This window comes from Lepisma saccharinum, chromosome 27, assembly GCF_977018435.1.
Source record: "Lepisma saccharinum chromosome 27, izLepSacc3.1, whole genome shotgun sequence".
Lineage (NCBI taxonomy): Eukaryota > Metazoa > Arthropoda > Insecta > Zygentoma > Lepismatidae > Lepisma > Lepisma saccharinum.
In genome coordinates, this window is record NC_139255.1 from 2,470,721 (window position 1) to 2,487,641 (window position 16,921).

General features: G+C 39.2%; 1 protein-coding gene across 1 annotated transcript in view; it reads left to right on the forward strand.

Moving 5' to 3' along the window:
- LOC145980356 (dipeptidase 1-like) overlaps positions 1 to 16,548 on the forward strand; it is a 141,982-nt gene extending 125,434 nt beyond the window's left edge. The window contains exons 9-12 of the mRNA XM_083113409.1: positions 6,606 to 6,690; positions 8,581 to 8,656; positions 13,375 to 13,513; positions 15,914 to 16,548. Coding sequence (XP_082969535.1) covers positions 6,606 to 6,690; positions 8,581 to 8,656; positions 13,375 to 13,513; positions 15,914 to 16,015 — 402 coding nt within the window. The 3' untranslated portion in view covers positions 16,016 to 16,548. The remainder of the gene's footprint in view (positions 1 to 6,605; positions 6,691 to 8,580; positions 8,657 to 13,374; positions 13,514 to 15,913) is intronic.
- The last annotated feature ends 373 nt before the right edge of the window (positions 16,549 to 16,921 follow it).

Sequence of the window (16,921 nt, forward strand, 5' to 3'; positions counted from 1 at the left end):
GATTTTTTGGATCCGGATCCGAGAGTTTCGTATCTCAATCCTATTATAACTAATATTACCACACATTAAAAGGTATTATGATCTTCGATTACAAAGAAATTTTTCATTAGTTAGTCCTACAATAATTTTTTTCAAGTGTTGTTCCTAAAATACTCTGCTACGCATCGGCTAACACACTCGTGCACAAAAATAATCTTACTTGTTTAACATAAAATGTCAGAGGTGATTTTGTAAATGCCATTGAAACGAATATGTTTTCATTCGAATCTATTGGAAATGAAAACATACATAAATGTGAGACTTTCAATTCCAGGATGAAACCTTTAACACATATAACAAGATAGAAACGTTATACAAAAATTATACAATTGTTCTACAGTTACAGTTTTACAAATGAAAATAAAACATAATATATGCAGTGTTATATATTAGGTCAGTCAAAAAGTAAATGCAATCATTTTTTTTTATTTTTCACAGCAACAATAGAAAACTTCCAATGATATCATTTTCCAACATAATCCCCCTGCACTTCAGTACACTTGGTCCAACGTTCCACAAGCTTTCCGATACCCTGAGAAAAAAAGGTTTTCGGTTGAGCAGCAAGCCACGTATGCACCGCTTCCTTCACCTGTTGATCTGTATCGAATCGACGGCCTCTTAAAGTATATTTAAGTGGACCGAACAGATGGTAATCCGACGGGGCGAGATCGGAACTGCATGCAGGATGCTCTAACACCTCGAAGCCCAGATTCTGAAGAGTTTGAGCGGTGTTGGCGGCGGTATGGGGACGCGCGTTGTCATGCAACAAAAGAATGCCTTCCGACAATCGACCTCGTCGTTTGCTTCGAATTGCACGCTTCAACTTGTTCGAAAGCATATGTATCACTGTATCGTTCACTGTTTATTGTTGTCCCCATTTCCACATAAAGTTCCGTAATTACCCCTTCTGAGTCCCAAAAAAGTGTGAGCATCACTTTTCCTGCAGAGTGTTGACGCTTGATTTTTTTTTTCACTGGAGATTCATGGTGTTTCCATTCCATGCTATGGCGTTTGCTCTCAGGTTCGAAGTGATGGATCCATGTTTCATATCCAGTGATGATTCGATTCAAAAATAATTCACCTTCGTTAGTACGTCTGTCCAATAATTGCTGACAAATTCTCACACGATTTCGCTTGTTCTCGTCAGTGAGTTCTTTAGGGACCCATCTCGCACAGACTTTATGAAAGTTGAGTATGGATAATTTCATATGAAGAACCATGACTAACATGCATATGGTTTGCCACTTCATCAACAGTCACTCGTCGGTTATTCAGAACCACCTCACGGACTTGCTCAATGTTGTCATCACCTGCTCTTTCCTCGTCCTTCACACTTGTTCGACCGCTTTTGAACTTTTCAATCCACTGGTAAACACTTCGCAGCGGTAAAACATTGTAACCGTATTGTGCTGAAAGTCTTCTATGGATTTCAGCTCCTGGTACACCTTCAGACCACAAAAAACGGATTACGGAACGCTGTTCTTCTGTGGTGCACACGGACAGTGGCGCAGCCATGTTTACGTGGCAACACTGCAGAGCGAACAGAAGTGATGACGCTGTAACCTACCACAGGCAAAGACAACGATACTATCTATCGGCTTGCGAGCGCAGAAAGCTGTACAGCCAACCTACGGAAGAAAAGAAAAACATTGCATTTACTTTTTGACTAACCTAATAATTACAAAGTGTAAGACTAACAAGGGAGGTTATCTAAGTGTCCCCCTCCGATTTCCATGAAACTTGGCAGGCGTATAGTGGGGCCCAAAGGAAGAAATACGTGTTTTTTTTTTTTTTTGTTTCAGCTAAAAAACGGTTTTAGGGGGCAAAATTCCCTCAAATGTCAAGATGAGGACAAATTGAAGTGAGGATCTGACCCCTGTGTCCCCCTCCGATTTCCATGATACTTGGGAGGTGTGTGTATAAACGGGCCAAAAGAAAGAAATACGTGTTTTTTTTTTTGCTTCAGTTAAAAAACTGTTTTAGGGGGCAAAACCCCCTCAAATGTCAAGATGAGGACAAATTAAAGTGAGTATCTGACCCCTGTGTACCCCTCCAATTTTCATGATACTTGGCAGGTGTGTGTATAAACGGGCCCAAATGAAGAAATACGTGTTTTTTGTTTCGGCTAAATAACTGTTTTAGCCCCCCCCCCCTTCAAATGTCAATATGAGGACATATTGAAGTGAGGATATGACCCCTGTGTTCCCTTCCGATTTCCATGAAACGTGGTAGGTGTAAAGAGGGGCCCAAAGGAAGAAATATGTTTTTTTTGTTTTGTCTAAAAAACTGTTCTAGGGGGCAAAACCCGCCTCAAATATCAAGATGAGTACAAATTGACGTGGGGATCATCTGACCCCTGTGTCCCCCTCCGATTTCCATGGAATTTGACAGGTGTATAGAGAGGCCCTATGCCCCTTGTTTCTTCCTATGCCATATTTACGTGGTTTCGGGGTCAGATCCCCACTTCAATTTCGCCTCATCTTGCCATTTGAGGGGGGCCTCTGTACACCTGCCAAGTTTCATGGAAATCGGAGGGGGAGACTTAGACCTCCCTTGTAAGTGTATTAATTAATTACAAATCGCGCACGCGCGTACACACACTATATTATATATATATACAGGGCTAGCACAAATGATTCATTCGTTTTGAAAAGGCTATATTTTCAAAAGTATTACACGTACACACATGAAAGATATATGAAAAGAACCACAAACTCACCAAGTTTATACACCCTCTACAAATGTTCGATATGTGCCCGTTTGGTTACACGACACACGTCCAGACGATACTCGAGCTCATTCCATACATTTTGTAGCATAGTCCTGTCAATGGTCTGATCTGCAGAACTGATGAATTCTTTGAGCTCGACTAAGGATTGTGGTAGTGGGGGTACGTAAACAAAGTCCTTAACGTACCCCCACAGGAAGAAGTCGCAGGGCGTTAAATCAGGAGATCTGGGAGGCCAGGGGAACAAAGCTAGGTCATCCTCACAAATACGCCCAATCCAGCGATGCGGAAGTTCATCGTATAGGTAGTCACGAAGTGGGATGTTCCAATGAGGGGGTGCCCCGTCTTGTTGGAAGACAAAATCCCTGAAGTCAGCATTGAATTGCGGGAACAACCACAACTGCAACATATCCAGGTAACATTTTCCGGCCACAGTTTGCTCAGCGAAGAAAAAAAACGGCCCATACATCTTTGTTTGTGACACTGCACAGAAAACATTCACCTTTGGCAAATCTCTTTCAACTGTCACGACTGCATGTGGGTTTTCCATGCCCCAGAATCGCACATAATGGCGATTCACGTTCCCGGATAAGTGGAACGTTGTTCCATCGCTGAATATCAACTTGGCAGCGAAATAATAGATAATAGAAAAAAGATAATGATCTCGTGCTGCCACCTGGAATACACAATACAAACTTGGTGAGTTTGTGGTTCTTTTCATCTATGTTTCATGTGCGTACGTGTAATACTTTTGAAAATATAGCCTTTTCAAAACGAATGAATCATTTATGCTAGCCCTGTATATATATAATGTATGTATGTATATATATTATATATATATGTATATTAGCAGGTAACAATATGTTATAAGCAGATTCTTACTTTCCAAAGAAGCGCATGTGGGATGGCAAAACGGATCCGGATCCGAAAATTCCGGATCCGGATCCAAAAGTACCGGATCTGCGGATCCGGATCCGAAAAAGTTTAGGATCCGGAACCAACCGGATCCGGATTTCGGATGCGCCAGGATCCGGATCTGGCCATCCCTAGCTCCATACAACCTGCGACGCGTCGGAATGTTTTCAAATTTTAATTTACTTTCCTCAACTCTTTCCGTGGTTTGCTCTAGGTACCACAGAAAAACAAACAGAGGCTTTCGTTACTCTGAGCCCCGCACACACTCTCACTTTATTAAAAATGCAATATCCATCTACTGATGAGAAGTGGAAGGGTCTTTGTATATTGTAATTTAGCCACTGAGAGACCTCGTGGAGGACAACGGCAATAAGAGGCTACAGCCACTATTGTGGGATGGAAGTTCATTTGGCCTTCCGTGTAGTGAAACAGTGTCAGATAATAAGGGAGGGTCACGTAGGGTCTCATAAGTTTACCCTAGGTGCCAATCATGAGTTGAAATATGAGGGACTTGGCATTTTGCAAAAAGGAATAGGCCAACGACCTGGAACGTAGTTTTTCTGCCTTCTCAGAGAGGGCGTCGGGATGTACGGTGTTGTAAAATGCAAATATGTTGTAGAAAAGGTATTTTATGCTAACACGTTTATGAATCTTTAGTTACAAATTACTTACGGATTAACAGAAATACGCTGTGACGTAGGTAAACATGGGTCAAGGTGTGTACCCTTGAAACAAAATGACTCTCGCTGTGGTCCTTTGGATTCAGTATATTCAATGTCACCATTATTACCACACAGCAGCATTTAACTTACCCACTTTATGTACCTCTTTCTGATACTCTGCCCCCGTCCCTGGACCCCTTCCTTATTTCTTTACTAATTTAAGATGGCGTCTTAGATAGCGTACAAACTCTCGAATACTCGTATTGGAATGGTTTTGAGTAAGATTTCCTATTTGGTCAAAAATCTTGTTAATGTGTGTAGGCATCCCTGTATAATACATGAATGTTAAGAAATGGCTAGAATGCCTTTTAGAGAGTGAGTTCATAGTAGCTACATATATATATTTCCACACAGAACACGTGTGACTAATATAAACTCATACGGAACGTATCATTCACTGAAACACTCAGATCACATTCGCCAAGCAACAATGACGAATAAGACTATAGTTGTTAAAGAAATGCTCATATTTCTATTTCTCCTTTCCGCTTATAAACGTACCAAATTTTTTATCTACTATAATTTAGTAATTACGGTATTTGAAAAACAACACATTAAAACACTTTTTTTAATTACTAAATCTTCAAATTATGGTTCTATTTCTGACAGTTTTAGAACAATTATCTAAACTACAAAAATAATTGTCTTCTGAACTGTAACGCAGTACAGTTTCTTCTATTCTAAAACTCTTATATACCTACATTTTGCTGAGAAACCTTCCATATACATGCACTTTTACTGAAATTACCTTACATAATTTACTTGTTCCTTAAAAATAAATTACGTGTACCAAAAAGAAACGTAAATGTCTCCACCGGAAAACAACCACGCCAAGTGTATTTTAGCTATTTCACACAAAAATGTAATACACGACCAGTCAGTCATGGGGCATATTTAGTGCCTGTAGGAAATTTTGGCTTAATTCCTCGAAGTTATTTTGGGCAGAATTTGGTGACTTGACCTCCAGCCTCTCGCAAAGCTAGGAAATTCATTACGAGGTTATATAATAGCCCTAATGATACCATACCCTAAAATGTCTGAGATTTGTGATTATTTATCTTCTATTAGTATAGATAGAAAATCGAGAATCCCACCAAAATTTTAAATAGTCCTACATTTCGTCCGCCATCCGATACTGTTAAAATATAATAGATCGGTAAGCTGTATGAATTTCAGCTTACACCAAGCCTAAACCATTACTTTGGTTCTGCTATCGTGTGTGATTCGCACCCATGTCGACCTCATAGATAGGCTGGTTAACTACAATGGCTTGGTAATCTATGGAGCAAGGCCGCGAATAATGGTAGAGAATGGAAGAAAGCAAGTGAGCGGAGCAAAACAGCGCTAGCAGCTGCGAACGGTTCACTTCCCTCCAAGGAGTGAACTGATCGAGTGAGGTCGCCGTCACTGGGTTGACTACACTCTGTCCCATCATCTCTGGAGCAGGAGAACGAAAGCAAGTCTCTGGGCAAGTAGTGACGCGAGACGGCTCCACCAATGAACACGTGAAAAGAACTGGATTGCGTGGAGAGGGGGAAAGCGACTGCAGTTACCAGCCTTGGCAGCGTCACGTACATCTTTATTCTACCCACTTGCTTTCTTCTTTCCTCTACCGTTATGCGCGTCCTCGCTGCAGAGATAGGTAGGACAGGGTATAGAGGAATGCTACCATGATTTAGCAAGGTGTCAGTGAGGTGATTGGGGGATGCTTTAAGTACATTTTCTGCTGAAGTGCCGTAAATTCCTCCCTCACTTGAGCATAGTGTATTGCATAAACTAGCGAACAAATCTGTTAATGGAACATTAATAGCTATAACGTAAAAATGAACTTTCTGAAAATAATCTACTTTGTTTGCATATATCATTAGTTGCTATCCTTTGCCTCCATCGCTATTCTGTTCTCATCAACCATTTATGATCTATCTCACTGAGATTATCTATTACAGGGATATATACACACGTTCATTCACGTACACTGCTGTTCTCTCTCTCCATTTAAAATTAATATTACTGAGAGTGAATATTTAGGGATGGACAAAACGATATTCTACCCCCTTGACATACATCGAGGGCATAGAGTGTCATCCCATCCTCCCATCTCCAAGTCATTGCTTAAGCACGAGATATAATCGAGTTAAACATTTTGTAAATCTGAAAATAATGTAATATTTCAAATGCAATGTTTCATGTTTTCTTTGTAGGCGGAGAATGGAGGTCTTGTCATGGTGGCCTTTTACAATTATTTTCTAAGCTGCAATGAAACAGCTACGATGCAAGATGTTGTAGGTGAGTTCCTTGTTAACGTTTTTAATTTATACAGGGTGAGTTCTAACATTAAAACTGGAAATATTTCATGAACAACAACAAAAATTAAAGAAACTGCTTTCACAGACATGAAGTTAGGCGAGGGGCTCCTAAAAGCCGTTCATAGTTATCCATAATAAAAGTTACTTAATATCCCTCTTCCTCTTTCATTCTTGATGTTGTCCTCCGATAGACGTAACACTGAACTCCTGAAGTTCAACTCGGTCGTTGTGCCTTACGCTCAACATCACGTTACAATTACTTGGGAAGTGATTGACGCATTACAATGTAACAAACGAAATTCTTAATGTCTCTTCTCTTACCCTGAATTGCGCTAATAATAATAAGGGATTTGCTTGAAAAAGACGTAAGTTTGTGTTGAAAATCATACTTGTATGTAATATATCCAGTATTTTCATGAGCCTCTATCCTAACTTTATATCTGTGAAAGTATTTTTTCAATATTCATTGTTGTTCATGAAATATTTTCGGTAGTAAAGCCTGGTGCTTCATCCCGTATGAGTAAAGTTGGTTAGTGAAATATATTCTGCTGTTGTTTTATAGCGAAATAAAATAAACTTTCATTAATGTATAGCATTAATAGATAATATAAATGGATCCAAGATGCAAGTTAAAACGCAAGTGTGATAATTATAAACTAAACATATCTGGTGCTAATTTTCACAAAAGAAGTTAAAAGGGCTTATTAGAAGATTCGATTGAACTATTTTGACTTAGGAGTGTTCATTTTCAAATTGTTTGGTAGCTTTGAAGCTGGGACAGAATTATCTCTTTTTCTCGATTTTTTTATTTTCATTTTTGTTATTTTTCCTACCACTTTTAACTAATCGCGATTATGAGGATGACTGATGATATGATGAATTTTTTGAAGGAATATTCAGAGAAAAACCACGTACAGGCCGGGATTCGAACACCCTGGCGTCGTAGCGTGTTACGCTTACCATTCCATCTCTATGTTTGTTAATATTATAATTATTATATACTGCTTGTCAAATAGACCGTCCAGGGGTCACGGGTTTGAATCCTGCCTGGGTGCGGATGTTTGTGAAGTGACCATTTATCAATGTTCATCATATCGTCACTCATCCTCATATTCTTAAATTAGCCAAACGTGTCACAAAATGCGAAGTAAGAGAAAGCAAATCAATTAATCTAATAGACGGTAGGCGTAATATTGATTCTTCAAGCATCGGCAATTGTTAGATTTGCGAGGTGGATAGATAAGCATCATGCCAAACTGGAGGTCGTGTGTTAGAATCGTTAATGTGACCTCCTTTCAGCAATTCATCTTTCATCTACATCGCTGCTACTTTGTACAAATGTATAAACGATACAGGATAACAAGAAATACAGATACATATTTGTGCTTCCTGGTAAGTTCATCTAACTGTGTTCCAGATTTACACATGGACTTCTAAAATTTTTCCGAAACTCCCCAGCAAGATTCATTTGCTAAACTTTGCAGCAAGTTGCGCTTTCTCTGATCCTATATTGGTTTACAAACCGGAAAAATATCACCGAGATCCAAGGATTAATTTCAAATTTGCATTTTTTCCACATCATAAGCCCTGAATAGGAAATCAATGCATCATTTTTCATGACGGAAATGCGGTGCTGTCTTAGGAACTCCATCAATCAATGGAGAATTGGAGCTGCCGTCAATATGAGGCACTTGCTTGCTTAATTTAAACTTCTTTTCCGGAGAGCATTAATCGGCGTTTGGTTTTGTTCTCAAAGAGATATTTCATTTTGATCCAATATTTCTGCGGATATGCTGACATCAATGTCCTACGATATTTTCTAATTGCCCATTTGTCATTCACTTATATATTTTCCTGTTTTCTCTTTCAGCTCACATCAATCACATCAGAGAGGTAGCTGGGGTGGATCACGTCGGCATCGGAGCCGGGTATGATGGGGTCAACTTGTAAGTATATTGTTTCAAAGCACTTTCTCAACACGATAAGTTCACAGTACATATAATAATTATTATTATGTGCAAGGCAGTAGTGGTAATTCTGTTTACTTGTAATCAAGGTGCCCCGGGTTCGATCCCTCGTGGTGGCACATTCCACAGTGGTTTTGATCTCACTTTAAATTGTAGCATATCTGCGCGTAAAGTGGACGTATACTCTATCCCAGGAATATATAGAACAAGGCAGCAGAGAAGGGGGGATCGAGTGGATAGAGCAAAGCAGCACACGCTGCTGGGAAGGCTGGTAACTGCAGGAGCTTTCATCCCTCCATGCAATACCGTTTTCTCTCACGTATTCATTGGTGGAGCCATCTCGCGTCACCACTTGCGCAGAAACTTGTTTTCGTTCGCTTGCTCCAGAGTTCGACGGGGCAGAGTATACACTTTTAGTTTTATTGTAATGTTCGGATGATCTCTGCTGAGTCCTCGACCGTGGCCGTGTGGTTTAAGATGTCATGCCTTGGGCTCCGGGTACGCAGGTTCGAGTCTTCTGGGGAAAGTGTAACGTCTTTCTCCTGAGATGTTGGCCTGAGTACGAGTCCGGTGGCCACCAACCGGAAATTGGGAAGCTACGGAGGATTAGCGTAAACCAGTCATGGAAACCTAAAACAACGACTGTGGGTTCGTCGTGCTGACCACACGTCACCCCTTACTGGTTGTATCATCTCCCACCAGAGGTAGGAGTGAGACCGGCAGTCGTTAGGTAGGCCCTGGCCTTCACGGGGTGTTGCGTCACGGGTCATTTATTTGTTTCTTAATGTGACGATAGGAGAGTAAAATGTCACATCTTAGTTTCACTACTTTTTTTTGTTTTACATTAAATCTCAGTGTCAATATGGAGTCCAGTGTACGACCAATCTTTACAATTTAGTGCACAACGATGTTTAAGTGAATGGCACGACATTGTTTAAGTTGAATATTTATTTTGCAATCACATCAGTTTATCGATTAAGGTAGTACATACAAAAATGTAATTATAACAGAATAGAAAAGAAGCCTCTGTACGAAATGAGCTTATGTTCACTGTCTAGACAAATATAAACTGAATGCGCTATGCAGCTCAAGAAATACATGGCACAGAAACAAATCTCCTTTACCAGTGGGTAGAATCGAATCTGGGAAGAACCTTTGAGTAGTTTCATGGCCCACTGTATTTGTTGTAAAAGTCACAGGTTCGTCGATCCCACCACACACATAAAATAGTTTGTTCACGTGAAAGGAAGTGTTGCTAACTTGATACGTAACGCACTAGGTAAAAAGATAAGCGATGGATAATGTACAATTAAGAATTAAGATTGTATGCTATTTGTAGATAATGTTGTTACGAATATTCAGAAATTGTAGTTTCAAATTGAACTAATTATAAGTTAATTAAGTGGTATTATCTCTATTTATTGAACACACCTTAATCCTCTGAATCTATGATCCTAGAACCATTGTGAATTTTCGTGGTTGTAACCGGATTCAGGCACAAACACATGTGATATTCAATCAAGCCTGACGGGATTTGTTTTACATCGGAACATCGAGTAGGAAGTAAATGGTGGAAAGTACAACTCATACGTTTACAGCAAAATACTAGTCAAGTCACAAGAAACAACAGTTAGTTTTATAGAACAATAATGTATTAATGTACTGAACACGTATACAAAGAACAGCCAACTTACACCGAAGATCGCACACTAGAAAAAAATATTTATAAACAAGTCCGCGACACTAAAAGTTACACTCAACCGTCTCTGATCCGTCCTCCATTGACACTCTCCAGTGTTGCCAGATTCTAATCCAAGTTATTTTCTCTCTTTACAACTACGATATTACTAAGACAAAAAAGTAGTATAACATATCTGGTTATATGGTATTGCATTTGTACGTACGAGGGTCGGTCAAAAAATAAGTTGCACTTAACCTTGACATCTTGTCGGAAACATACAATTTTGATGAACGTAGCTGTGGACACTGTTGACGGTTCTCTTGCGCCGTGGCTGTTGGAGATTGGATATAATCAGGTTGTACATGTCAGGTCAGTTTGAAATGGTGTCCAAACTGTACGTGCATGCAGTTACTAATTTTCTGTGGGCAAAAAGGTGAAACCCTACTGAGATTCATCGTCAATTGCATGAAGTTGTACCATGATATATCAATTTCGCACAAGGCGATCGTAAAATGGTGTGTGTCGTTCGAGAATGTTCGTACGGACATTGAGAAATACTACCAGCAAAAAGGCTGTCAACTTCGAAGACAAGGAACAAAGTTGAACATGTAAATGAACTGATTCATAGTCTAGACCTCGCGCCTTGCAATTTTCATATGTTTGGACCCATGAAAGAGAACTTGCAAAACGGCGATATCATTCCTGCCAGGAAGTGTAAACTGCGACGAAATAAGGGTTATCGAAAGTTGGACGGGAATTTCTCGAACGTGGTGTAGAGAAACTGGTGCCACGCTATGACAAATGTTTGAACAGACTTTGTAATAGTTTTGATAGTGGCCATTTATAACGGTGAAATCTTGAGTAAAAGGTAATTGATCTAATTGCCCGTTATTAAGAATTAATTACAATAGGTCATATTAAAATCCGTCGCGAATAAAGATGTCTAGCAAATGATTTAACCAAAGCAAGCTTGCTCAACCACCGTTTTCGCCAGAATCCTGATTTTACATGCATTCATATGGAGAATAACAGGAAAAGCGGAACTTCTAAACCACTAGACCAGATTGGATGGGATTTTAACCAGCGGAAGACCACATCATGAAAGTACTTATTTCAGAATTTCAGCATAATCAGAACCGAACTACAGCAGTAATAAATTATTAAAAATCCATCGCTGGATACAATGGAAGACGACATCCCATTGGGAGAGCCCTCGCTGGACGTGCGATCCACAATAGCTTAGGAGTTAGCCTAATCTCTGCACGAGGGGCTGCTAGCAGAGGTCAAGGAACGGCATTAGCGCAGACCAGGATAGGAGGACAACGGTCAAAGCACCAAAAACATAAAATAGGCACCTAAACACAGAGAGGCTAGTGCGTCACCACGTTCAAATCTAGGATGAAAGGAATGTTTGAGTATAGCGAGAACAAAGTTTTGCCAAGAATCGACACCGGAGTGTAAGCTACGCGCGACCTAGCTCCAAATCGCGATCAGACCCATGGTCTGAACTTGTCTTTTTAAAACGACTGATTGTTTAAAGCCATTGAGTAGAACAATGTAGACCCAGGGGGTCGTTTCCCCTCGCCGTCAACGCATCCATGTACATACGTATCGTTATGTGAGAATAACACCAGACACGTCCACCTGTGTCAACCGTCCGGAACATTGCCCTAAGTTAGTACAAGTTAATAACAATTGATAGCAAAGTTAATACCGAAGTGCATAACAGTCAATACCATAGTTAATAACATTTAATATCCATGTGCGTCCATGTGAAATCGCGAATGGCTCATTACGTATGTTTGTCTCAACGCTTAAGCCATGTATCTCTACGTACGCGTGACAGAGAAGAAATTACCTACAACTGCGCTAGTTTTCGTATAGAGCTGACAGTGTACGAGTACAGTCATGGACGTGCCAACGAAGTGAACGTGTGATGTCGATGAACTGCCGAGTAATCCACTTTCGCCGACCAGGATAACCGCGAAGTGCAACAACGAAGTGTGGACACCATCTAAAACTGTAGGACCACTTTCACTCTACCCAGATCAGAGGAAATGTATCGAAGGTAAGAACAACCATGTGTGAGAGAGAGAGATGACACCAATCTATCGCGAATCTGCGTAAATCATTGCATAACTTAACTCAGTGCTATGGCGTAACTAGACATCCTTATTCCGGCGGACAAAATCAACGTTATAGAACAATTTATATGTTAACAGCCAAACAATAGTTAATTCAAATATATTTGTACCTCCAGAAACGTTAAAAGGTTTCGCAGAAAGAACAATTAATCGCATTACACTTAAAACCCCAAACAGTAAATTGTAAAAGGCAATGTAGCCAAGAAATAGCATGAGTATCATCAAAGTATTAATTAATTTAACATTTGTAATTGTAAATATTGTCCCAACGTGCCATGGAATGCGTGTATGAACGAACGATGGAGTGAGAGAGGGCATGATGTTATGTTTATTTATCTGTGTTTTAATATATGTGTATATTCTGAATCACCGTAGTACTATGTCACGTCACTTCAGGTGCATGAAAACAAATCCTCCTAGGTTTATTCTTAGTAGCTCCGACTGTGGGTACTTATCCTGACCGTTTTATAATTCAGGTAACGCTTTAATTAGAGTGACAGGTGTGTCACGGTGAGCGATTCTGTATTGCTTTGTTGTTTAATTGTGCCTTGAAAATAGTCGTCCCATGTAAATACAAGAACTGTCCTTCATATTCCATGCGATATTTTTTCATGTTAGTGCAACAACTTTCTGACTGACCCTCGAAATATGTTTGCAATTGCATGTGCATCAAAGAACACGAACAATATAGTACTTAAGCGTGTGAGGAACTTAAACATAATGATAAGACAAAGAAGCATTTATATTTAAAATGTATTATAATCATTGCATTCAATCTTGATTTTGTAGTGGAGTTGAAGTTTCAGCTTATATCCCAAAGATGCCCCTGAGCTATTTAGCAAGACTTATGTGTTTCCCCAATCTCTTTATAGAACTCCACAAGGACTTGAGGATGTATCGCGGTATCCTTATCTCCTGGCAGAGTTGCTGGGGAGCAGTCGGTGGACGGAGAAGGACGTCCAGAAACTCGCTGGTCGAAATCTCATCAGGGTGTTCAGGGACGTTGAAAGGGTAAGTAGAGCTGTCTGTTCTCATTGCTTCGCTCCAACAGGTACTGGAAGTGGACTAAGATTAGGAGATCGGATTCCTAGATTTCATACCACAACAATTTTGAAACATTGGCCTCATTGTTTGCAATGGACATCACTGGGATATTATTATGCACAGTAGTAGACTCGTTCAATGATATCTTATTTCGCTGCAGGAGTCTCGCCCATTTTCTTTTACATTCACTAATTCAAGCTGAAAGTCAAGTGTTTTTGGAAGACAAATTTGACGCATTTGACTGACTTAGATATTTTAAAGTACTACATTGAACCTCAGTTGAACTAAATCAGTGCATTTAAACTACGGTTATCTTGATAGTATACTATCATTGCTTGACGTAATTTAACTAGATATTTGATGTCTTTAACCTGACCCCTTCAACCAATGAGAAATTTACCTAAAGACAGAGATTTGGATTTTTTTTCTTCAAGGGAGCGGGAGAGTTTTAGTGACTTGCCATCCACATTTTTTAAAAAAATATCTAATCTCTCCTTTCTCTATCATATGTTATATTACATTTGCGCTGAATCATGTTCTTTTCCTGTCACTGTCGGCTAGTCGCGACGATGAGGGATGAGGATGATTGATAATTACCAGACGAAACTGATGAATGTACACTCGCAAAGAACACCTATATTCAGGCCATGACTTCAACCCGGGACTTTTGCTGGTGTAATAGAAAGTCAACCACTTATCTATCGGTCACCGACTTTACAATCACTGTATCTTGCCCTCTCATACACATACCGTAGTAGCAACGTTGTTGCCTTGCAATTACTATCTCTCTCGTTTTCCGTCTCGATTTCAATTTTGTTTCTGTTGCTCTCTCAGCTCATTTGTTTCTTTTCTCTATATAATTTTTCCCCTTCTTTTTCATTATCGACTCTGCCGTCTGGACCTATGCCCCGTATAATCTTCGTACGACTGTGTGTGTGTTGTCCTGTAATTTGCCTTTATTTGTGCTGAGTGTCGCTTTAGAGCCTCAACTTTTAACTTAAGTCAGAATATTTTAATATTTCCCTTACACGACATTGCAGTTATGCTATTTTAGTTTTGATAAAGGGCCGCACCTCGTATAACGTGATGGGTGCAAAATAGCCTAAGTATTGACGCACCCAAAATTTTAAATTCAATTTCAAGTTGATAAGTAAATTTAATATTGTGTACGTACCTAACTGGATTTCCATTATATGGCAAATATTAATACACTTCTATTACTGATTAAATTTTTATTTGTTTCTATGAATATTACTCATATTTCGCACAATTGTGCTGTAAAATTCGAATTTTCTAAGTTTATAAGTTTTAAAGCATCCCGCTGCCGTGTTACAAGAGATAGAAATATATGTTAAAACAAAGCCTTGGCCCTCTTAACGGGGTCATTTTTAGTCTAAAGTGAGTAAAGGTGTTCCTTTTTCTTCTGGACGTAAAGTGTGTTAATTATTCAACGTCAACAATTACATTCATACAGTGCTCGAAGTGAGGGGAGATGATATCCCCCAGCTAGCAAAATGTTTGCAAATAATTGCACCAGCTGTCTCTGTCGACTGTCAACATGTTAAAACATAGGTTCATCCCCCAGCTAACCCCAAGGTTCGACCAAACGTCCCCCAGTTAGCATTTTCCACTTCGTGTTCTGCATGCATGACTTAAAAACGGAGAAATATTAGTACTTGTGGTTTACAATGAATATACATTCAGTCCAAACTACATTTTCACTAAATCAATGTACTGTATTGTTTGTGTTATTTAGTTTTCCTATCTTCCACTTCGGTCTAATCGCGACACTGCGCATGGGTGATGATTAGATTAAATTCATAACAAAACGAACACAATGAATAGCATGTCCAGATAATTATAAGTTCGTTTTTTAAACAGTCCTGTCTTAGGCATTATTATTATTATATATTATGGTCTTTATCTCCCTAAATATGTGTGGACACTGATAGCAAATATGATGACAGAAACATAATTTTAATCTATGCAAACAAGCTGTAACGTACAAAAACAATCATTTATGACCGCAGCTAGAAAAAAATATTAGGGGAACAGGGATTTATCCACAAAGAGAAATAGCTCAATGCCAAAACTCCTTACTTCTCTGTTGTTGCCTCTATTGATCTCTTTCATATCTGATATGCCACAGACTTCACTTGCTTTACTTTAGCCATAGTTCTCTTCCTCAGAGAACTTGACAAATTCAATCTCAAGCTCCATATTGACATAGTTCTTTCGTTATTCAAGCCCTAAATATATTCCGAAATTACTGACAAAATCTTTGGTACATCCTGTATGCATAAAGGTTGCTATAATTTGTACACAAGCAGATTCTGAACTGATGGAACTAATTTTGTATCTTTGCAGGTGAAAGACGAGTGGGCAAGCTCCGAAGTTCGACCCTTGGAGGACATCATCCCTCCTCAGGACATGTACGGGAAGACGTACTGCAGGTATCCAGTCACGTGATACGAATCCCAGAACCGCGGGATTCAAATTCTCTAAAGTTCAAATCACTGCCATTGCGTACTGGAGAAGTTACGAATTATCTTTATGCCTTCAGCAGTGAAAACAAAGGCAAGCGGAAGTGCGTCAAAGAGCTAACGATAGAGTCCGGGCATGTGTACAATATTTTACTCATTAGTGCCGAGTGATTTTGTTTTCAAGAGAAATTGTATACGCACAGCTTGCTCAAGGACAAATCTAGAAGTGCGTAACAGTTCGGAGTTATAAGGTCAACTAGCATTCCTTTTTTTATCAACATGAAGAACAACAGGTTCTAAAATGGACAAGATGTAATATATAGTAATATACTACCCAACGTTCTACACAGAAGTGGAGGAAAATAAATAAGGTGCCTGAATGTAATTTAGCAGAAAAGATGTAAATAGATAACGAAGTGATAATTAAATGATAAACAGAAGGAAAATATCAAATTATTGCGGTATTGTGTGTACTACAACAATCACATTTTTCGCTACATTTGTTGTAAAGTTTTATAATAGCGCTATTATTATTATCGAAATTATCACAATAATACATATGTGTAATTTGTTGGAATAATAAATGATTATCATATCTAATTTGGCTACATTGTTTGCATCTTTCTTCGATTATTGCTCTCTCTGTAATTTGTAGTGGTTGTTTCTTTGAAACGCATTTGTAAATCTTGAAAAATTATTTACCTATGATCATGTGCACTCGTGGACATTTTGTGGTTGTAACAATTCTGTCGACTCTTTATGGCATCGTTACAATCCTTAAGTATCCATGGCTGCACTTCACAACAGCTCCGTCCATTTCACTGCACTTTTTGACTCTCTGCACTCACGGGTCTAGTTGGTTACTCGTCTATACTTTGATATTTGGTGTCTG